This window comes from Pelecanus crispus, chromosome 1, assembly GCF_030463565.1.
Source record: "Pelecanus crispus isolate bPelCri1 chromosome 1, bPelCri1.pri, whole genome shotgun sequence".
NCBI classification, from domain to species: domain Eukaryota; kingdom Metazoa; phylum Chordata; class Aves; order Pelecaniformes; family Pelecanidae; genus Pelecanus; species Pelecanus crispus.
This window is the reverse complement of record NC_134643.1, coordinates 139,572,083-139,594,689: the sequence shown is the minus strand read 5'-3', so window position 1 is coordinate 139,594,689 and position 22,607 is coordinate 139,572,083. Positions and strand designations below refer to the sequence as shown.

Below are 22,607 nucleotides of genomic sequence, written 5' to 3'. Positions count from 1 at the left end.
GAAGATTGCTGACTCTGAAGGAGTCGTGTCAGGAGAGCCTCTGGCCAGAATGTGCAAGCAATGACGAATTTGGGTGGTCTGAGGAATTGGCTCCATGGTCTGTAGCCACCCACTGCCTGAGAGGTAGGGCACAGAGGCAGATGCCATCCAGAGACATGCTGCTAGGGCTAGGACGAGACTTGGTGCAGATGTGCTTGGCTGATCAATATGTGGGAACAAGCAGTTTCAGTCTGAGTGACATTCTGGTGTCCAGCCAGACAAAGCGGTAACTGTGGTGGAAGACTACAAATCAGACTGTACTTGGTGGAAATGGTGAACCCTGAGCACCTTGCTGTTACTTGATGCCTTAATCCATTTACATGGCTATACACCGAATGTGCTAATCAGCTCACAGCAGAAGAGCTGATAAAAAAAGGGGTGTGTGTGTTTGTAATCCAGAGCTGATAAAAAGTGTATTTTTATCTATTTATTTCTTCAATATGGATTTTATCCAGTTACAAGACAAGCTGGCCTTTATGAATCTCGTAATTTATGAGGCCACATGCTGGTTTTGGCTGCTGTGAGTTTTGAGTCACAGCCAAGGGTATTCCTCCAGCAATAAATAATACATTTTTATTTCCAGTTGCATCTAATCAAGGTTATAGAAAACTTACCTGTAGCCCAGCAAAAAGTGTTTACAACAATCATCTCACAAGAGCAACTCTGCAACAGCAGCTGCCAGAACACTGTCCTCTAGGGTCTGGTTCTCTCTTTTAGTAAGATATATGATAAAGACAATCTGCAAGAAGAAAACACTGAAATCTACTGTTGATTCAGTTACATTTCAAGGGTATGTCAAGAAAATACTGGATTGAAGCTATTAGCAATGTTCCTGCTTTCTCAATGTTCCAGGAAAATTAGAAGCTATGCTCTACTTTTACCGCTATGTTTTTGTTTACTTTATTTCATCCAGTGGTTTTATGGCAGCCAACCAAAAGCTGGCATTGTCTCCTGTTGTACCAGAAAGGAGTGCTTTGCAATCCACTGTGAATAAATAGGATTTTGTTGATGACTTTTTAAATAATCACTGATCTGCTGGCATCTAGCCTAAAAGTTTTACATAGAAAATAAAAGCAATGAAAGTGGCTCTTTAAAATCTGTATTAAAAGTGTAATATTGAACCTTAAACAGATAATGGTAATTGAATTATCAGCCATGACTTTTGAATCTCCTTGCTTTGGGGGGAAGGAGAAGAAAGTCTGTAACAGGTTATGTTTCTCATTACCTATGAGAGCAGATTGCTTCACAACTTCAGTGCAAAATGTTTTGCATCCTGACCACAGCTACTGGCTGTTGGGACAGAGTTTTTGCCCGTTTCTTCATTTGGTTGGGTTTTACTTGGTTTTGGGGTTTGTCCGTTTGTTTTAGTATTGTGAAACAATCTGGGGAGACCTGGAGCTCTTCCGCTATACAAGGCAGGAGTTAGCCACTGTAATATTGCAGCAAGTAAAGCATCAGTTACATTCACCCGTTTCTGGTCATGCTGTTTTGGCCCTGTGGGGGACTGGTGGAGTTTCTACATTGTTGTTTTTCTTCCCTCTTGTTCCAGTTTCTCACATTTTCACCAGCCCTGGTGTTCCTCGGGTGGTGGATGAAGGCTTATGTTTAACGGAATTTGAAAAGACGATTGACGTTCCAGACTCCTATTATGGACCACGACTCTCGTTCCCCCTTACTGTTGAAGATGCCAGTGCTCTTCTTCATGCTTTCAGGAATGAACAGGTAAGTTGCAACTAGTTTGATTTCTTTTTACTTATTTTACATCTCTCTCAAGTTGTAGCTCCACAATCAGTTGAATCTGATGTAAGGCTAAACTGGTGCCCAAGGAGATATTGCTCCCTTCCTTTCCATCCCATTATCCTTTCCTGATAGCCCCATGTGATCATACAGGTACATGGTGAGCTGTTTTGGGAAACCGATCTAGCTGGAAGTTAACACAACAAAATCAAGAGCAGTCAGTTCTCAGCCAGAGCAGTTCCCAGATTTGATTCACTACTTGGCTGCATGACCACCAGAGGCAGCACTGGGGAGGCGGCAGGGACTAGTGGGGACCTCCGCTTCTAGCACTGAGGTTACAGTGATCATGAACCCTTTAGCAGCTGCAAGGCAGGCATTATCAGTGAGGGTGCAGGGCTGGGGAAGATGTCCTAAGCTAACCTAGAAAATAGTTATCATCATCTTCTGGGTTGAATGTGCTCCTTTCCTTGCGTGGTCCTCTTTTTTTTTTTTTTTTTTTTTTTCCCCCAACCCCATTCTTTTTAGAGGAATTGAGGTGCAAGGGTTAATCACCTCATTCGAGTGTGCAAGACTCCACCATAAGGAAGAGTGAATATAAAGCATCGCTAATGTAGTGGAACAGGGTGATAGCACAAGTCTCAGAAGCTTGCTGTCTGCGGCTGCCAAGGCACTGAGAAGGCTGTTGCTGATCCTCTGTCTGTGTTCCTGAGCAAGCTCCTTTGCTGCCCTCTTACAAGATGAGGGCGGGGCAGGGAGGCGTTACATGGCACAGCTTTGTTTGAACTTGTGGTCATTTGTGCTTAACAATATACTATGTAAAGGATAAGGGTCTATCTTGCTTTTCAATTTAGTAAATAATGGTGTGGGAGGGTGGTTCTGTAATTTTCTGTGGAGGCTGATCTTAAAAGTAGCAAAATGTAAAGCACATGATAAATGAGCCCATCCAGACTTCACCTTACTGTCATCTCTCTCTTCTCTTACCATGGCTGACATTTTATTAAGGAAATGATTACATGTAATTGGCCTTTTTTGTTTGCTTTAAAAACATGAATCTTGAAAAATCAGTCTGTAGCTCACCCATCTCCTCTACCAAACTTCCTCAGAGCTGTGTTTGAATTAAAAGCCTTAAAAATCACTGACTGACAAAATTATCATGAAAGGCATTAGCAGAGAAGACCAACAGCTTCCGTGTTGCATTCTCATAATATCTTCACAGTGAACAGGAAGATTAACTCTTCACAAGGCAACCCTTGCTGGAGTTTCCTTCTCATTATTTTTGCAATTTGCTGAAATATCACTTATAGCCTTTGAGGTCTTTTTGATTGGTTTGTGTGTTTTTTTTTTAACTCACAGCTAGGACTACATCCTTTCTTTTTCCCTCAGTTACTTTAAACAGATGACCTTATGTAATGATTTTGAGTGCTATATTGCTCAGTCTCTTATCCTTTCTGTAGATGGGAAGAGTAGAAACAGTACACTAGAAATAAAATGAGAAAATATATAAAGCAAGTTGGTTAAGTGCTCTATATCTATTCACTGGGAAGCAAGTGCAAAGCTATGAACACTCCTAATTGCCAGCACTAAACCATACAGCCTGTAATCATGTCCGGAGGTCTGTAGTATAAATAATCTTGGCAATACTTGTCTGATATTAATAAAGCAGACAGACATATTGCTACTTCTAATAAGTCGCCCTTTTCTCCCTGCATTTTTTTTCTCACAGCTGCTTCATGCCCGCTATGTATTGCAGCTACTTTGTGAAACTAGGAGAGTTCTCAAGGAGATGCCAAATATCACCCATCTTTCAACTTCCTACTCCAGGGAGATAACTGTCTGTGGTAAGGTGCCAGAGAAAATAACCACTTTAGGCTACTGGTTGATATTCTAAGTGGTTAGAGGATGATACAGACATTTCCAAATGTTGCCATTACAAGAAAGTTCTCGATGCTTTTTTTTTTCTTTCCCCTCTTCCTTTTTTTTTTCACAAATGCATAAATGGGAACAAACCAAAAGAAAATAAAGTTCCTGAATCATGCTAAGTATATTTTAAGAAAGTCCCTCACGTCCTCTTCCTTTTTCTCATTAAACATTTCTGAATGAGTCAGTATTAATTCAGCTAACACTGCAGTGTAACTTAAATATTCCTGCACCTCCATCTCTAAAATGCCACCAAGTATTTTGATCACTGGCTACAAGTCTCACTGCTTTCTCATTTTACTGAGAAAAAGACTTTACCATCATCATTTACTCAGTAATGATTTTAATGAGGGCCTAATAGGGCTGGCAAACAAGACCTTTCATTGACAGCATGACTATCTAGAATAAATTGAAATGATAATAAACCCTCATTTCTAAAGGGACCCAAGAGGATGGATCAGTCTTTATACAACCAACAAATTAGTCTCACAGAATGATGTGATGTGTCGCAAGGTAAAGAACTAAGAGCTCATTGCCTGTCTATTTTGTTACACTTTTGTAAATTATAGATAGGGATGCAGTATCCTGACTTGCCGCAGAATGCAGTAGCTGCAAAACAGAACAGTAATGGTGACATTAACTCTTGACAGTTAGCAGTGTGTGCTGTGTGTAATAGTAAAGTGGTATAAGGAAGGGTGCTATGCCACATGCAAAACAAATAATGTTTTTTAAGATGTGGTTATGCACCTGCTTTGATTGCCAGGAAAGGGTTTGTTTAAATGAGGTTTTGTATAACCAATAATTTGTTAACCAAACCAACAAAACCTCTCTCCAAACCAATGAAACATGGATTCATAGTTGTTTGCTACACGGCATGTTCTTACTAAGCAAAATGTACCTCCTTGTGTTTGTATTGCATTTGCATTATGTAAACAGCATCTAAAGGGGTCCCTTGCTGCCGTTGAAACTAATAGCTTTTGTAACCAGAAAGATCCTCTGCAGAAGATGCAAGACCAGTTTTTAGACTAAGTAGTCCAAAATGTTGATTTCCCTAAAATAAGGTATCCCTCTCCCCATTTTACTTTAATTTCAAATTAATAATGCAGATTAAATACGCACCTGAAATGTTTGCATCCACATACGTGATGAAAATCTATCACAGCTTGAAAGACTCCTTAGAATGACTTCAGCAGGCGTATAATTAATAAAGACCGGCACAAAAAACATGTGGACAGGGTAAAACTGTCACTTCTCTCCTTTCCAACTCATTGGTGGTGAAAGCATATTATCACAAGATAGGGTTTGAAACCGTTCTGTAGCTTTGTGGTGGTGAGTCACAGACGTGAGAAGGTTGGTTCTGTGAGCATGACATTCAGTCATATGCAGAGGGGAGGTATGCTGCAGTGATCCTTTGTGTTGGGGTGAAATCCCCCTGCCTGTTTCAAAAGAAACCTCTCGGAAAGAGCCAAATCTGTCATTCCTGTGGCCTTAGTACTGAGGCATACAAGCACGGACAAGTTCTTGACAGTCTCCATCAAATCCTGCCTGTAGTAATCAAAACCTGGCCCTGAATCAGACAGATGTTCAACTGTGCTGTATATAGTGGGCTACTTAGTAAATTTAAACCTGTTAGTATGTAGAAGTCTATCATACTTCTACATGTCTTTTAGTGACATCTTCTGTTTTTCAGGTTCATAATATGTTTGCTCATCTTACTGCCACTTCCCTGAGTGAACCTTTGGCTGTGTGACTGGTCTGATCTTCACATCCAGCTGGAAAAACAAAAACTTTATGCAAGACAATTGTATGCTCTTTTAAGTATTTAATTGGCAGATTTGACAAGCAGCTTCAGCATGTACCTTAAAATGAAGCTAATCCTAATACAAGGCAAATTACTAAGGAAAACATGGGGAAAAACTTGTTAGGACTAACTAATTCCAGTTTTATAATTCCTTTTTTTTCCTCCTCTGTGAGAAAATTAAAAAAAACCCCAAAATCGTGTTTTTGTTTCCTGTAGGAGATTTGCATGGAAACCTGGATGATCTTTTGCTGATATTCTATAAGGTAAGTAGGCAGTCTGTGATGTAGCGTTTTCTCTTCATGACTTCTTGTTAAGAACATGTATTTATGTCTGACAGATTTATCACTGTTAGAACTGTACATGCGATGTGCATGTACCACACACACAAATCCTGGAACAGTTTGAATGGTGTCTTTTTTGTAGCTTCTTCTTCCCCGTATCCTCCTGCGCACTGTGAAGGAGGAGATCCAGGAGATCTTTCTCTTTCTAAATGTGGGACTGGAGCATGAACTAAAACTTAAGAGGGTTCCTTGCAATGTGTCCAAAGTCCTGCCACTGTTTTATATTCCATATTGACTAAAGCCTTCTAAAATCAGGAGCTAACTTAGTTCTTGATGTAACACTACACCATGCATAGTTTTGTCCCTCCAGTAAAAAAGCAGAAGCTTTCACTTAGGCCTTCCATTGACACCTGCAAAGTGTTTTCAATTATTATTTGTTTACAGGAAGCAAAAAAGAGTGCAATCTGTTTAAAAGCTTTTTAAATCTTGGAAGAAATCACATAGTCTGCAAAAATTGGATATACATTGGGCACCCTTTACATATCCTTGAACAGCTGCTCACTTTTTTAATGTTAAAAAGCATAGCTCTGTTTTACTGATGTGAAAAAAATTAAGCTCCAGGCTATCTTTTCTACAATTATATATTTAACTAAAGATGTGGGAAATTTCCTATATTTAGTTTCACATTTATCTTTAGCATGAATCACCACCTTTCATTTAGCAGATACTCTCTTTGATTTGAGCTTTCCGGGGGAAAGAGTTTGTGTCTGATCCTTATACATTCATCTGCACTGAATGGAGACTGAAGTGAGCTAAGCCAGGTGTTTAAATGATGTAATTCCCCCCTGCTTCCAACTTTGTTACACTTTATCTGACACTTGTTGAATGGAAGCTTGGTTATTTTGCCCAAGTGCATACCTGAAGCCTGTTGAAGTATAATCAGACCCTTTTACAGAGTTCTGCTTTTCTTAGTAATCAATCAATTACGTTTAGCTGATCCTTGCCTTGCAGTCTTTTAGCTGTTATTTTAGTTAGACAATCTTCCTGTTTGAAACTGGAATAAGAGTATGATACAGATTGGTTTCATACACAGGACCTGGAATGGGAAAAAGAACTACTTTGAAGATAAATGCTCAGATATATTTACAACTGCAATCAGCCTGAATTTTACTCTTTTGGAATAAACAGAAGTTGATTCTTTTTCCCCTCTCTAATGGATGTTACAAGGAGAAAAAAACTCTAAGTGAGGACTAAATCCTGACTTCAGTAAATTCAGAGCCAAAACTCCCACTGACTTCAGGCACTGGAGTTTACCCCCAGTTATTCTCTGTTAAGCTTCTAAGGGAGTCCTTCCACCAAACCAAATAAAACGGAAAAATATTTTGTCATTTCAAAGTGGTTGAGAAAATAGAGAGCACATGATAGAGCTGCTTAGTTATTTAGAAGCAAATTAAATGACACGGTATTTTCTGTCCCCTGTGAGCAGTGTACTCAGCCGAGCAGCGAACACAGTCAGCCTCTGGGATCCATTTTTTTCTGCTTCCCTAACTCTGTTTCCGTTGGAAGGGATTTCTTCCTCCGAGTTGGTATGAACCACCCATAACCTTGAACAAGAGGGTGCAATCCTAAGCAGTGCCATGAAGAGTGTAGTGATCCCAGGTCTGCACAGAGCCATGCAGAGCTAAAATGGCTGCTGAAGCATTTTGGAGGCCTGCATGTAGATCGGGTACCTTGAGCGTGGGGCTCTGTCCAGGGAACTTCTGTTACAGCACTTTTACAAACTGCCAACAGCAAACACACAGAAGCTAGCAATCTACAGCTTATTGATAAAATGCCAGTTGTAATAGTGTGTATAATTCTTAAACCTGGTTTGGGTGAGGCTAAGATAATTGCTTCTTTCTCAATAGCCACTCTGTAAGGTTCATTCAGTCCCTGCATTAATCTCCATTAAATTACAGCATTTCCTGAAATTCCTTGAAACCCTTAAATTTTAAATTATGTATTGCTAAGTTAGATTGTTAAATGGATGCTACGGATAGAAATAGCCTGAAGCTGTAGAAAATGCAAATGACAAATGGAAGTTAATTAATCACTAACCTAGCAGATACAGTAATGATGCCCAGCAGCAAGTTGCTAATCATTAGAGGGTCTCATTCGCCTCTGTCATGTCAGAAACTGCAACAGCCTTTAATTTAGTTTTGCTCTTATTGTTCGAAACCACAGAAAAGGACATAAAAATTTTGCACGAGCGTGGAACAAAACTAAATGTCACACTGAAGTTGGAAGAAACAAACTCTCATTTAAAACTAAGAGTTGTGGGTAAGGTTTTCCAAAAGAAGGATAGAGTCTGGAGAGTGCTTCAGTAGATTTGTCTTTCCATGAGGACTGCAGTTACAGTGTGGCTGTGTGTATACTGACAATCTGCTAGTGATTCATTCACATGCCTATCGGGTTTAAGGCAAAGCTTTTATTAATTCGTCTTTCCGGGAGCTGCTGCTGAGTCTCTCCTGCCTGTTCCACTCCTGAAATCTGTCCTTTCTTCTTTAAAACCACTAAAATCCACTGCATTAGCAGAGTCACATAAATTGCCACTCTTGTGAGCACAGAGCAACCACATGCCTCTTCTAAGTTAACTTGGAGAGAGCTGGGGAGAGGCTATGGCAAAAACCAAGCAAGCTGTGTTTACAGCAGTCAGGATTGTGCCGCTGTGGGAATCAAGAGACCAAGACTCACTACTGCATCCCGACATAACAGTGCAGGACACTGATTGGGACAAAAAAGAGACCTCCTAACAGTTTCACATGAAACGTTTAATTGAGTCTCTGACCAAATCATGCATCCTGCAGTAAACCTGCTAAGGCAGTACACCAGGGAATGCCATAGGAACATGGGAAGAGCTGGACACAGACACAGTAGTTATATTTAGGAAGTGGGATGTCTTGCAATGCTGCCAGACCTGTTAAGAGTGGCTTCCACAGTTGTAATGTGATTTTATAGATGGTCTATTGATAATTCTTGTGCGTGTCAATTGTGAAAACAGAGGTTTCCTTTTTCTGGCAAGTCAAAATTGAAATAATATTTCTGATACTCATGATTGGAAATGATGAAGCTACACATAATTGCTGCTATACTTTCTGTAAGCTGACGGCACCCATTGACATGTTGATAACTAATCTAATGAAACGCACCATCAATGAACAATACTAGCTTTTGGTAAGCTACCATTCATAATAAAGCATTGCTCTGTATCTTCAGAAAAAATAAGGTAGGAAATACCTGTAATGATCAGGTTGTTAGCGTTCAAGTGTATCTTTGCCCTGGGCAGGGGCAAAGTGCAATGTGAGTAAAATTCAAGTAGTGCTTTCAGGATTAAAGCAACTGGAATCAAAGTTCTTCAGAGTTCTATATTAAGATTTTATGTCCTCTGGACTACAGTCTTTCTCAGGAGTTTTAGAAGCATACACTGCAAAGAATGTAAATATATGAAATCCATTTTCTTACTGTGTAAGGAAGCATAAGAACCTTCAGACTTGTGTCAGAAGATCATTTTTCATGGATTTCTTGTCTTCCATTCAAAATGAATGACTCCTTTCTATTTGCAAGTGCATAACTTCCTGGCAGCAGTTGCATTAACAAAAAAGTATATTTTATTAGAAGAATAATGTTCCTATCAGTCCCTTTCAATTTAATTTAATAGGTAGAGGAAAGGATTAGAGATGGCATCATAAGAACAGTCAGAGAGGTCATCTCTTCTCTGATGGCTCGTACAGGTTGTCTGATACAGAGATTTTTGTTCTAAGCAGCGGAAATAAATGCCGTAGTTTAGATCTTGCTGTTGTGCGGGTTTTTTTCAGATTTTCTAGCAATGTGATCTCATTTGAAATGCTGTTTCCTTTATTAGAGTAGCATAGAAGTGTCTCTAAATGTCCTTGGTTTTGTTTCCTTCTGCAGAATGGTCTGCCTTCAGAACAAAACCGTTATGTCTTTAACGGTGATTTTGTTGACAGAGGGAAAAATTCTATGGAAATACTGATAATCCTGTTTGCATTTCTTCTTATCTATCCCAATGATTTGCACTTGAATAGAGGAAACCATGAAGACTACATCATGAACCTGAGGTAGATTTTAGGGGGCCGGGGGAGGGAGTGTCTGGCCTTTCACTAGAAATGTTGGAGCTTTTGAGCGCTGCTTTAGCCACTGTGACACTCTAAAACAGAAATAATGTTTTATTATGTATTCGGGTGTAGCTCTGCATCTTCAAGATGTGTGAGGGGGGCAAAGAACATCCTCATTACACACAGGCGCTTGAACAGGAGTCATGTCTTGCCTCTGACCTAATCACAATCCATTTAAGTCAATGGGCTTAGTGCAGCTTCCAGAGTACCAAATTTGGGGAAAGGGAACGGATGGAAGGATTATATTTAGTTAAAGCATTGGCTTTTTCCACTGCATGGCAAAAGGCATCGTATGCGATATAATGGAACCAGTAAACCAGGAGCTGATATTTCTCTAAACTTTAGACTAAGATGTCACTTCCCAAACACAAGGAGTGGGTAAATATCCTAGCTTCTACATTGTGGAGGTCCATTAGTTGAGAGGTGGCAGTCTACCCCATTGCAGGAACAGCTGAGACCCTATTTTCTGATACAGATATTTGTACTCAGCTGTACAGCACTGCCAAGGGAGTGAGCGCAGCCAGTGTCTCTGGCTGTAGTGAAAGTGTGACTTCTAGACAAAATCATCTCACAGACGTGAGAAGAACTCCTCAGTCCTGGTCCCTACAATTCTCAGCCGCCCCAGTAAGTCTTTCGGTGACTGACTGGTGGGTAACCTGTTGTATCCCTTGTACCATTTGATGTGTGGACACAGAATATCTTGCTCTTTAGCCCTGGCATAAACCTGGGTTAGAGGCCCAGGTTCAAATCCTATTAATGATCCACGTAAGAGAATCAGTTTCACATGATGCTTTCTTTTTCAGCACTTAATTGAAAAAAAAAAAAAAAACCCACATAAAACAAGATCAGCTTCTTTATCTACAAGGTAGGAAAATTCCCACCCAAAGTAGTGGAAAATATTAACGAAGTCTATGATGGTACTGAGTGCAAAGATGCATTCCTGCATATGGCTCTGCCAGGCATTTTGATGAGCAGTGCTGCACATCGGTAAATTAGGGTGTTGTGAAAATACCCCTTGCACCAAGGATATCTTGGTGTTAAAAGAATGAGGTATCAAAATCCTTGTCCCTTGTGGGGGAAAAGACATGATAGACAACACTGTCTAATAAAGTTGAGTGATTTAGAACAAAAACTCTGTGGAGGTTTTGTGGGAAGTTTTGCCCATCAGCAGTTAGGTTCCTTTGAGAGTTCTTTCTGGTATCTAAAAGGGAAAACTGCTAAGCTATTACATTTAGATGGGGAAAAGGCCTCTTAATAATCATTGGTCTGGATTCTGTTCCTGACCTCTTGCATGTACAAGTAATCAGTTTAAGTCAATTCTTGAGATAGAGCAGAAGAAAGTCCATTTAAACAGAGGTGAGACAGAATGGCAAGAGAAAAAGAGGGACAGAAAACTCCTGGCAAACACTGTAGAAAATCATGCAGAAGGGACATACTGAAAACCAGTTCATGATGTTGTCCTATTTTCAGATATGGCTTCACAAAAGAAGTTTCAAAGAAGTACAAGGTAAGATTCCTCCTTCCCCTATATTTCTTTGTAGTCTTGCACATGTAAAATGAAACCTGGGTAAACAAGGAAACTTCCAATGAGTTTATTTAGGTGTAGTATAGAATGACTGTAGTAATGGAGTTGAAATTATTTTAGAATATCAGTGGAATAACTGACAAAACAATTTTAAGTGTTAGCCTTTTATGCTCAGAGATCTATGGGATGAAATAAATAACATCCATAAGGCAAGTCAAGAACACAAAAAGAGGTGCACATGAAAGAAAAACAAAATGCTATAGACACAATCAAAGGGCCCTAAAGTAAATGTCAGAACATGTTTGTCAGTGTTGCAGTTCAGGGTGTCACCTGGATGGAACTGTTCGTACAGACTGTGGCAGACACTTCAGCAAAATCTTGAACATAGAAGCAACAGAATCTGCCAGAAATAGGACCTAATATAAGAGTATGTTTTACAGGACCACGGGAAACAGATTTTGCGTCTTCTGCGAGACGTCTTTAGCTGGCTTCCCCTCGCCACTATAATTGATAGCAAAGTTCTTATCCTACACGGAGGGATTTCAGACACCACAGATTTGGATTTCTTGAATGCACTTGAGAGAAATAAGGTAAAAGATCATATTCATGTGGGCTTAGTTTTGTTTTCTTTAAAAAATTTAGCAGTACAAATGCTAAGATCAAGTTGTTTGCATTAGGAAAGGAAATGGCTGCTGTATAAGGCACGTAAGGAAAAAAAGAGTCATGTTTTTCTTCAAAATCAGTGTTTAGGAAGGAAGGTTTCAGTAGGTGTTGGGAGCCAATTGTTTGGCTGCTGTAAAATAACATGGATCTTTTTTTTACTTTAAAATAGCTAAAAACAATTTAGATACCTCCTTCCTGCCATGATGACGCATTAGCCGGAAAGTATGATAAGTACTTAATTCTCAGGCTTTCCTAAACACTTTAGAAATCAATCTAGAGACATCCTTTTAGCACTGCCTTTTGTCCTGGGGCTGTACTTCTGCCATCTGTTGTGCGGGGGAAGTTCTCCACCTGTGAGGTGCTTCCTTGGCAGCAGCTGAGCTTTGCACATGTGGGAGAGCCTTTCCAGCAGGATCAAACTTCAGGACCTGGCCTTGAGAAAACAGAAACTGCTGCTTTTCAGGGATTTAGAAGACAGAAACATCAATTTTTTTTCTGAAATGGTGAGCAAACACAGCTCTTTCAAATCAGTGGAAAATGGTGTGCGATTTGGTCTCAATTGGGACAACTAAATCGAGATGTCTGCTTGTGAGCAGACATCCTGGATCTCCTTATAATTGGTGGAGATCCAGGAGATCTGGTGGAGATCCAGGTCTTAGCATTGCTCAGACACAGATCTCCAGTGCTGTTCATGGAAGCACCCTGTAGCCAAGGGATGTCCCCTCTGGCCTCTGGCTGCCTCTGGAGAAAGTCTTCTTTGCAGGTCTCCTCCACCGGTCTCCTTTAGGTCTCGTTCATATCTGCCCACCTCACATTCATTCACAGACATGGTAGAGCATCCCAGTGGCACAGGATATATATGTTTAAGCAACCTTGTGTACCTTGTTGCTAGCGTCTGTGGAATCTACAGCTATTTCTCTCATCCTCATGTTTTCTAATACAGAAAGAAATGCTTTACAGGACAGTCAGGTGTATCTCTGTTTCTTAAAGGTGTGAAAAAGGGCAATGAACACTTCTGGTAGTCTGAGTCTAGGCTCTGTTGGCTATGCCACTGTACACTAAAATTGGGTGCCTAACTACAGATGTAGGTGTCTTAACTGTGAACTGAGTTCTGCCCATGCTTTCAGCAAGGCTGGGCTCAGCGTGTTACTGATGTGGTATCTGTGAAATGCACAATTAACAGGTCAAAGTTGCTGCCACAGGAGAGCATTGCTAATGAGACACGTGTGGGCCACGACTCAGGGCAATAGCACTCAAGGCCAACTGATGTATTTTAATTGGTACAGCTGGCAACTGACAGGTCTCAAATACTGGTCAGTGAACTGGGGAATAACCCAGTGTATTGCATTTTGGTTTGCATCAGTCCTTTTCTGTTAAAGGGTAGAATTGGGGGGGGGGGGGGGGGAGGCTGTTGGGGTTTTTTTGTTCAAAAAATGAGCTAGTATGAGAAAATTTCAAATGAGAAGAAAAGATACTCCCTGGAGAAGAGTCTGTATTAATGGGTATTCATGGAGGCATAGTACACAGCTCCAAAAAAGCAAATGCCCATGCATAGTGGAAGAGATTGATTTAACAATAAAAGGGCCTGATGTAATATTTCATCAGTTTCACTGTTATCCTTGTGATATTCCATTGATTTCAGCCAAATTAACCTAGCAGCATGCTACTGTATCAGAGCAGTAGTGAATGCCATTTCATCTTCAGTACCCTATACATGTACCTTTCCAGTTTCCAGTGAAGCTGGGCACTTCAGTGTCTGCCCTGAGCCCAGACTGTACTTGCTGTATAGTGAGTCCTTGCGATTGCTTGTGGCTTGGAATGAGTCTGTGTGTCTTGATAAGAATATGAGAGCAGCTGTGAAGGGGCTGGTCGCTGATAGGTAGAAAGCAAAATTTCTGCAAGTGCCAAACACCTGCAGCTTCCACCAAACCCGTGAGTTCAGGGCATTTTGGGAGTTCAGTATTGAGTACATGAAACGGGAACTGATGTGCCTTTCAGCTGACACCTCTATATCATCTTTATGTTCTGGTAACTCTTTCAATCCTTTAATTCTTTTTTTGGTTTGTTTTTTTTTTTTAAGTTGAAATCTTTGATGCGGCCACCAAAATCGGTGAGAGACAGACAGGACGAAGTGAAGGAGAAAATTCCCACCACCAGACCCAGTAAACACGTTGCCAACCAGAATGTTGCAGGGAAAACACAACACATCTCTTCATCGGGCTCCACTGAGCCTTCAGACCCTGCCCTGAAGGAATGGAAACAAGTAGGTGAAACCAAAGACAGACTGATACCGAACCCCTCCTGCACAAAATCGGCAGGTGCTCTGTTCAGGCAGTATGTTTGAGTCTGAGGGGACTGTCTCTTAATAAGAAACCCATCATTCTTGGGAGTATACTAGCCAGCTATTGGTTCTTTGGATGCTTTTTGTAGACCCGATAATAAGAGGCTTGTGATTTTATACCTTACAAGTACAATTTACCCAGTGATTTCTTTTCTTAGCCGTTAGGAGGAGGAAACTGCTCAGTATGAGATGTGTTTGCATGCCCTCATGTGGTTGGATCTGTTGGTACATATGTGGTTGTCAGTTTAAATAGGTCACTTTGCAATTATTGGTGATAGTGAGCACCTTTTTTTGGCTGTGGTTTTGGCAGCTGAATGCTGATACTGTCCAAAAAACCCCAACTCCTGAGACCTACAGGCTGATTACTCAAGAATGGGAATTTTTTGTCCTCTGGCTGTCCATTTCCTCTTGAATATTACAGGCAATATAGAGCTCTTGTCATGCTGTAATTTAATAAATTGTGACAATTTGAAAAGCTTAATGTGCCCATCAATTTAGAAGCTCAAAATTGAGTTGTGTGTAAGTTTACTTTTCCAAGCTTCTCTTCAGACAGCTGCTTTAAGGGGCACACACTTTTGTTTTGTTTCTTGAGAAGCAAGAATCCGTCTCTGTGATTTCCCAAGATACATATCTGACCTACAAACTGATGTAATGGGCACAAGGAACCCCTCAAATCTGGCACTCCCCCAGCTAACCAAGCCTCCACTGAGCCACGGTCACAAACGTGAAGTGGAATGTGTTAGTGTAAACCTTGTCCAGTGAGGTTTAAACAAACACATTTTGCCCAATGTTTGCTACTGACCAGAATTATTAGGTTAGGTGACTTTAAACCATGATAATTCATCCTCATGTCAGAAAAATCTTGTTTTGAAACATGAGCTAACCCAAGACAATAAAGCCAAAGGCAACTCTTGTCATGTTTAGAGCAGGCACTCCCAAGCTTAGGGGAGGTAAAACCACTGACCCGTGTGGTTATCACGTCTGCAGTGGGAAACAGAAAATGCCTCTCATGCCTATGTGCAAAGGCAGCAGCTATTGCTCTTTTTGAAGTAGCCCAGGTACCAGGTGTAATTCCTGATGCACCCACCCAAGTCTGGAAACCTCAGCTGTAAAAGGAGGTACATTTCTGAAATAATATTTCATCTGAAAAAGTGCATCCAAAATCTAGATAATGTTTCTTAAGAAAAGTAAAACACAAGCTTCAGCCCAAAGGAATGCCCTGCTGAAAGGAAGAAAACACAAGACCTACTTGTCAGCTCAGGTGTGTTTTCTCTCTGTATTGTGGGGCTTTTGCCGTGGCCAGTACTTTACACAGCCAGAGCCTCAGTCCTCACCCACTACCAGTCCTCACTTGCTTGAGTTTGCTATTTACAGATCCTTGACATTCTCTGGAGTGATCCAAGAAGCCAAAATGGCTGTACACCAAACAAGCGTCGAGGAGGAGGTTGTTACTTTGGCCCTGATGTCACTGCCAAGCTGTTTGAAAGGTATAATCTGAAGATGCTCATCAGGTCTCATGAATTTAAGCCCGAAGGTTATGAAATCAGTCACAATGGGAAGGTAAGATGTTGCCATGTAAAGTAGAATTCTCCTGCAACTTTCACAGGCACATCTGCAGTAGATTTGTCTGCAAAGTCAATTAAAAAATGAGTGACCTCTTTAACCTGGGTTTGGGGGAATTGTGTGCTAGATAGCTGTTAGAACAAATTATGGAGTTCTGACAAACAAAATTCATTACAGCTTCAGGGAGTGGAGACTGGCTTATTACTCATGTGAAAAGAAATGACCAGCAACAAAATCCCTGAGGAGAGTTATGTGTAAATACAGTGCAAGAGATGCTCTAAGGCTCTAGAAGCCTTTTAACTTATTTCTCTTCTGGCCCTGCTTTCTGACATGCTGTCCCGGAAGGCCAGCAAGAATCCTGAAAATCAGGTTTCTGTTTATATCACACTGTCCTCTGAAATGAAGTCTTCCTATGATGAGCCAAAATTATAGGCCTGGAGCTCTGACTTGAAAAGTGCAAGCAATTTGGTGAACAACATAGTTGTTGATCTCTGGTTTTATATGCAGACACTTAATTTTGTAGCTTGCATGTTTTTCGAAGATCAGTTTCAGAAATCAGTCTCAAGAAGAGTTGTTCTAGCCAATCCAGTTTCTTTGTTTCCTGTGATCAGGTGATCACTATATTTTCTGCCTCTAACTATTACGAAGAGGGGAGCAACCGGGGAGCATACATCAAACTGAATCCTGAACTGATTCCTCGGTTTGTACAGTATCGAGTCAGCAAGTACACACGCAGGCAGAATCTTCAGGAGAGGTAAAGCTGTGTGTTGTATGCAGTCAGCATGTACTCACTTAGCGTGTGAGTACCTGCCACAAATCTGTAGTTGGATTGAATAATCGAATAGGCACCTACTTTCCTTGGGTTTCCTTGTTTTTCTATTTTACAATTTAAAAATTAATACAGTAGACAAAACACGTTCTAAGTACTCTAACTTGGTTTCCTGAGAAACTCCCAAAGGTAATTAGACATGGTAAATGGTTAGAATAGACAATTGTCAGGGACTTGTAAAGGGCCTGCACCTCTCTGTCAGGTCTGCTTTAAGGCTGCAGCATTAATCTGGACAAATCCTGTTATGAAGTGAGTCCAAAAAGTTTATCATGACAGCTTTGCCAGGCCTAGCACTATGGTCCGATTTACTAAAGCAAAGCAGCTTAGAATTACCTGCATAAACTTGATTATCTCATAAATTCAGATTATTCTTATGGGGCTTTGTTTGCTTTGTTGGTTTTGGGTTTGGTTTTGGGTTTTTTTTTTGATGACCCTAAACATACTACATGCTAAAGGATATAAGAATTTGATAATGAATGTTGAAAAGCATAAAGTGCTAGAGGATTTAAATCCTTTAATGATCTGCTCTGCATTTTTTTCCCTCCAAGGGTGAGTACAATTGAATCATCTGCCTTAAAGTCCTTACGAGAGAAGATTTACGCTCACAAGTCTGAACTCACTAGTGCTTTCACACAGTATGACCTCAAGTGCACAGGTAACGCTACCTCTCTGTCCAGTTGCCACCATGGGGAAAACAGCTTCCATGCGGTGGGTGGGGGCAGAGGGGACAAAGCCCACGGAGAGGGGTCCTGCCTGCCAGCGTGAGGCCGGAGGGCAGCAGAGGCTGGTTGATCCTCTGTTCTTCCTGACTACAGAGGAGGACAGGTGTTAGCAAGCATTTAGACCCAGAAAACAACTTGAGGGGATGAAGCTTTAAGTAGGTAGAAGAAAACAACTGAAATGCATGGGCAAATAAGGAAATGGTGTTTGTTAACGGTGTTTGTTGTTGGGCAGAGAGTTTGGGCAGGCAAATCCAGCTCCAGAGCTCAAAGGTCACCACCTTCACTGACGAGTGTCTTCAGACATCAGACAGGGAACTGGGGTCCCTGTGAGGGGGAACCGGTCTCCTTCTGACTCTGGGGGATGGTTGAGTAAAGTCGACCAGCTGTGCTGCTAGGAGACACACGCTCACCCATCAGCTGAAGAAAAGTCAGTCACGCATTGATACGTGAACATAGGAGCAAGGAGTTAGTGATGTCTAGCACAACTACAACTTTTCTTCATGATGGTTTCTCACTTGACTGGTTTGTTATCGGTGCCCCTAAAAGGGCAATCAGTAAGTGATGGTACTGTTTCTTTGGCCACTAAACAACTGTTTAATGTATTTCTGTCTTGCTGGGTTTTCAGCAACCTAGGTCTCCATACTTGCAGCTTAACTCAAATCTGAAGTACTCTTCATGGCATAATCTGGTTTTCTCAAAAGGTATTAAAACATGCTGAACATCATAATAGCGTCACGAAGTTGCTGAGCTTGGAAGGGACCCATGGAAATGTCTAGTCCAACCCCACTGCTCATTGTTATGAGGGTTTTTATCCCAGGGTTAGGAGAAAATATTTATGTTTTGCAACTGTTGTTAAAAATGGCAGAAGGCATGCTGGTGACCGATTTGTGCCATGTCACGTACAACTTGTAACAATGAACTGACCCCTTCCGGCAGGTAAGATTTCTGTCCGTGACTGGGCTGCAGCGATGGAGTCTGTCCTACAGCTGGAACTGCCCTGGAGGATGCTGCGGTCTCAGTTAGCACAGATGAACCAAGATGGAGAAGTTGACTTCATGTCATGCTTTTATGATTTGAAAATAGGTCAACCTATAAAAGAGGTAAGGAGGGAAAAGGCCTCCTTGCAAATCTTGGAGGAACAGCTTTTGGCGCAACTTGAGGCGTAAGACAGTGGTTTGGCCAATCAGGTAGACATCTAGAGCTGAACTACTTGCCGAGCTTCCTTTTATAGTCACTGGAGGGAAATGAGCACTGCTAGGGTACGAATCATCGTTCCCTGCTAAGGTAGATGCTTAAAATAGGTTGGATGAATCACACGCTAGAGCTGCTTCTTACTTTCTGTTGACTCTCAGGGGCGTTTTAGATACCGTAGCTGAGAAGATGTGACAAATCCTACCCAGAGCACTCAACCCTCACTCTTTGAGAGGAGCTTTTCAAATGTGCTCCAGAGCCAATTCAGGCACCTGTAGGAGGGAGTCACATTTGGAGATGGACTTTTAGATGTTTAATGGTGGCTGAGGTCTCTTCTACAGCATCCAGTTGTTACTGAGTGGCTGCATAGTACTTTGGTACTTCCCTGTTTCCATCATTTTTCTAAACACCTTTGTATGAGTGCACAGCTTACAGTGTCTTCCCTAGATTATCCCTGTTTCCACAAATAATTACTGAAGGTAGGAGGTGTGAAAGGCTCCTTCCCCCCATGCCCGCCTCAGCTGAAAGTGTCAAGTTTTAGCTGATTATTCCTCAGGGCAAGACACAAAGTATCATTCCAGGGAAGTCAAGCATAAGGGTTTTGTTTGGGTTTTTTTAAACATTTGAGAAGTTAAACTGGGAACAGGGATTTGGATAGTGCATATTCTGTTGGTTAAACTAATTCAAACCAGGGTCTGAATGGTTTCCTGTATGGCATTTCAAAACCAGGTTCAGCCAGCTTTGGTGGAGACACTCTGCAGATACCGAAAGGATCTGGAGATCATCTTTAATGTCATTGACAAAGATCACTCCGGTAAGTCTAGGTAACTTCACTGTACCAACTCTAGGCAGCCTATACTAGTTTTCCCACTGCGTTTCCTCCTTAAGGCTTCTAAATATAGAGGAACCAGAGGTGATGTCATTTTTCCAGTTTGGTGAAGACTAATTTAAGCAGTCAGGCTGTAACCATATAAGGGACAGCGCACAGAGCCTAACTTGAGAAAAAAAATCTCACATATCCCAGCTCCAGTACTGGCTTCACTCTTTCGGGGGCTTTTTCTCCCTTCCACTCTCACTCTCGCTATTTACTGCTTTCTCAATTCCGCTGTTGAAAGCATTAGATCATTACCTGGAGTAAAAATGTCCTTTAGTCATGAAATCACAAAACACCCTCAAGCCACGGTAGGCAGGTAACTTCCTTGCAGTGAAGGAGCGTGCATGCATGCATGAGTGTGTGTCTGTAGGAAGGGGAAACAGCACTGGAAAAAGCACTCTGCCGTCTGTCTCCTGTAGGTCTGATTTCTCTCGAGGAGTTTGGCCAGACATGGAAACTCTTCACTTCTCACCTGGGCATCGATGTATATGATGACTCCTTTGACAAGCTAGTCCACAGCATAGACTACAACAAAGATGGCCACATCGACTTCAATGAATTTTTAGAGGCCTTTCACGTGGTTCACAGGCTAGAGAAAAAGGCAAACTCGTGAAAAGGCAGAAATTCTTGTGGGCTGTCTTGGAAGCTCACTTTCCTGTCATGAGTCATAAGCAGTCTGGGAAACCCATTTCCAGACCAACAAACAATAAATGGGCTGCTTGATACAATAAGCACTGCGGTCACTGTGTAAGACTTTCATTATTCCCTTCTGGATGGTATTTACCTGCTAGTGATGAGACAGAAGAGAGAAAAACCCCACTACTTACAGTATGACCGTGTCACCGCCACATCAGTACCTTACAATTTATTCCCCCCTTGGTGGCATCTCCCCCATCGATCTAACCTGTAAACGCTGCCAAGGTCGCACCTACAAGCCCATGGGAAGAGAAACTTTGGTACGGTTCTTTCAGCAGTCCCTAGAGACAGCTGAGAAACAGCACTGGTGACCGCAAGGAACATACCAGGCTCTCCCTGCGGATGTAACAGGCACAACAGAGGCCTGCTGTGGACTATCCGATCCAGGAGAGGAAAACAGGGAAGAACCATCTAGTTAAAATCGGTAGTTCTGCATTTAATCTTGCTCTTTGCATGATGCAGTGAAATCAAACCATCCCAGGTCACCATCTATCCTGCTTGAAGTTTGCAGACACAACTTAAAGGATCTCAGTTGAAAGGCATTCACGCTTGCACTAGATTTCCTCTGCGACTGGTTACTTTTGCCTGCATTTGTTGGGGGGTTGGAGCTAAGAAACAGTCATAACTCGTCACCTTAATGAAGGCTAAATCATAGCATGTTAACGTAACATACTATAGATCACAAAATAAAGCTTTAGCTTTCCCAGTAATGCATAAGCGTGGTGTCTTTTAGCCTGTATTTTGGTATCCAACACGTATCAGAGTACAACACACTTTTTCCTGAAGATTAACTGGACTTCTTTAAAACAAAGAGATGAGTAAGAACACAAAAGTAAACAAATTTTGACACCTCTGAACCTAAATATTCTTGCATATAGTTAAGCATAAATTCTTTACCAAGTAAACTGAGAAATTCTGAACCTGAGTTTTTGGAACACAGCAAGATGGAAGGGCTCAGTGCCTCTGACCTCCCCCCAGACTGCAAGCCAATATTCCCATTCCTGCAAGCGCCACCCCATCCACTCCTGTGGGGGAGGGTAGGGAGATCTGGACCCAATTCTCGTGCGTATTACATTCTGCAAGCAACACACTGAGATGAAGCACAGCGCAGCCAGACCACGAGCTTTTTGAAAACGGTATTACCTAACTCAGCCTTAGTGAATGCAATGTGCACAAAGTGCTTTTTTGGGTGGGAAAAGGTTCCAGCCTTGCCCGCCTTTAAATTTTAATAGTGAAAGATAAGCTAAGTAAAGCTAGGTTTTATTTAGTAACAGTGTTAAAAATACACAAAAAAGCATCTTTCCCAGTTTATCATCACAGAAGGTAACAGCAGCCCAAGGTACTGCGGTCTTTCTTAAATGTTATTAAATACAAAATACTTTTCCAGAAGTATTTTGTAACTTGACAGGCGAATGAACAAACATGCACACGCTTACTTCTATTGCCTAGGGTGGGAAAGAAAAATCTTTAATAGTACAAACAAAATTTACAGTGAAATTTTAATGGCATTGGCAATATGGAATGCGTATTTTTAGCACGCGTTTATTCCGATCTATGGACCGTGGGGATCGGTCCCACCTTATTCCAGTGGAGTTACAAAAAGGCTCCACCCAAGATGGACAAACACCATGGTGTGCGGTGGGATCTCGCTTCCCAGCGGCCATTTCCTTGCTGTGGGCATGACGCAACGAGGTGGCATGGGGCTGTGCAGCTGTGGCGTCCTCCTCCGCCACCACCCCCCGAAGAGAGGACAAAACGGGTGCACAGTAAGACGCGGGCGCTCAGCAACGTGGCTGACAGCCTCCAGCTTCGACGTCCCCCTCTAACGGCATGCTCCCGAAGCCACCCTAGCCTGGAGTTGAGGGACGCTCGCCTCGAGGGATCGCTTCCCGAGAGGGGATGTAAAGGCACGGGTGCGAGGCAGTGCTTCGCTCAGCAGGCAGCGCGAAGAGGCTTTCGGGGATGCAGTACTCAAGTGCGAGAGGAGCTGAGTCATCGAGCCAAAAAAGAAAAAACCCTGCCCTGGCAGCTGCTAGCGGCACACAAGAGCCCCCTACCCCTACCAGAAGAAGGGGGGGTGGCAGGGGGGAGTAACTGTGAAACATCTAATGCCAGGAATAAAAGCCACTCCAGACTAAAACTGGGAGTGGGAGCGAGCCTGGCTACTTGTACTTAAATCCAAACTGTTCGAGCTGAAGCTCTTCTTCCATAACCTCCCCCCCCCAACCTTTTTTTTTTTTTTTATAATCCCAC

General features: G+C 41.8%; 1 protein-coding gene across 1 annotated transcript in view; it reads left to right on the top strand.

Moving 5' to 3' along the window:
- The window catches only part of PPEF1 (protein phosphatase with EF-hand domain 1), a 30,031-nt gene extending 9,760 nt beyond the window's left edge, over positions 1 to 20,271 (top strand). The window contains 13 exon segments of the mRNA XM_075721837.1: positions 1,589 to 1,761; positions 3,500 to 3,614; positions 5,711 to 5,757; positions 9,727 to 9,893; positions 11,421 to 11,457; positions 11,916 to 12,065; positions 14,219 to 14,401; positions 15,854 to 16,039; positions 16,654 to 16,796; positions 17,420 to 17,526; positions 18,530 to 18,693; positions 19,514 to 19,598; positions 20,078 to 20,271. Of these exon segments, the coding sequence (XP_075577952.1) occupies positions 1,589 to 1,761; positions 3,500 to 3,614; positions 5,711 to 5,757; positions 9,727 to 9,893; positions 11,421 to 11,457; positions 11,916 to 12,065; positions 14,219 to 14,401; positions 15,854 to 16,039; positions 16,654 to 16,796; positions 17,420 to 17,526; positions 18,530 to 18,693; positions 19,514 to 19,598; positions 20,078 to 20,271 (1,751 nt within the window).
- Positions 20,272 to 22,607: the final 2,336 nt, after the last annotated feature.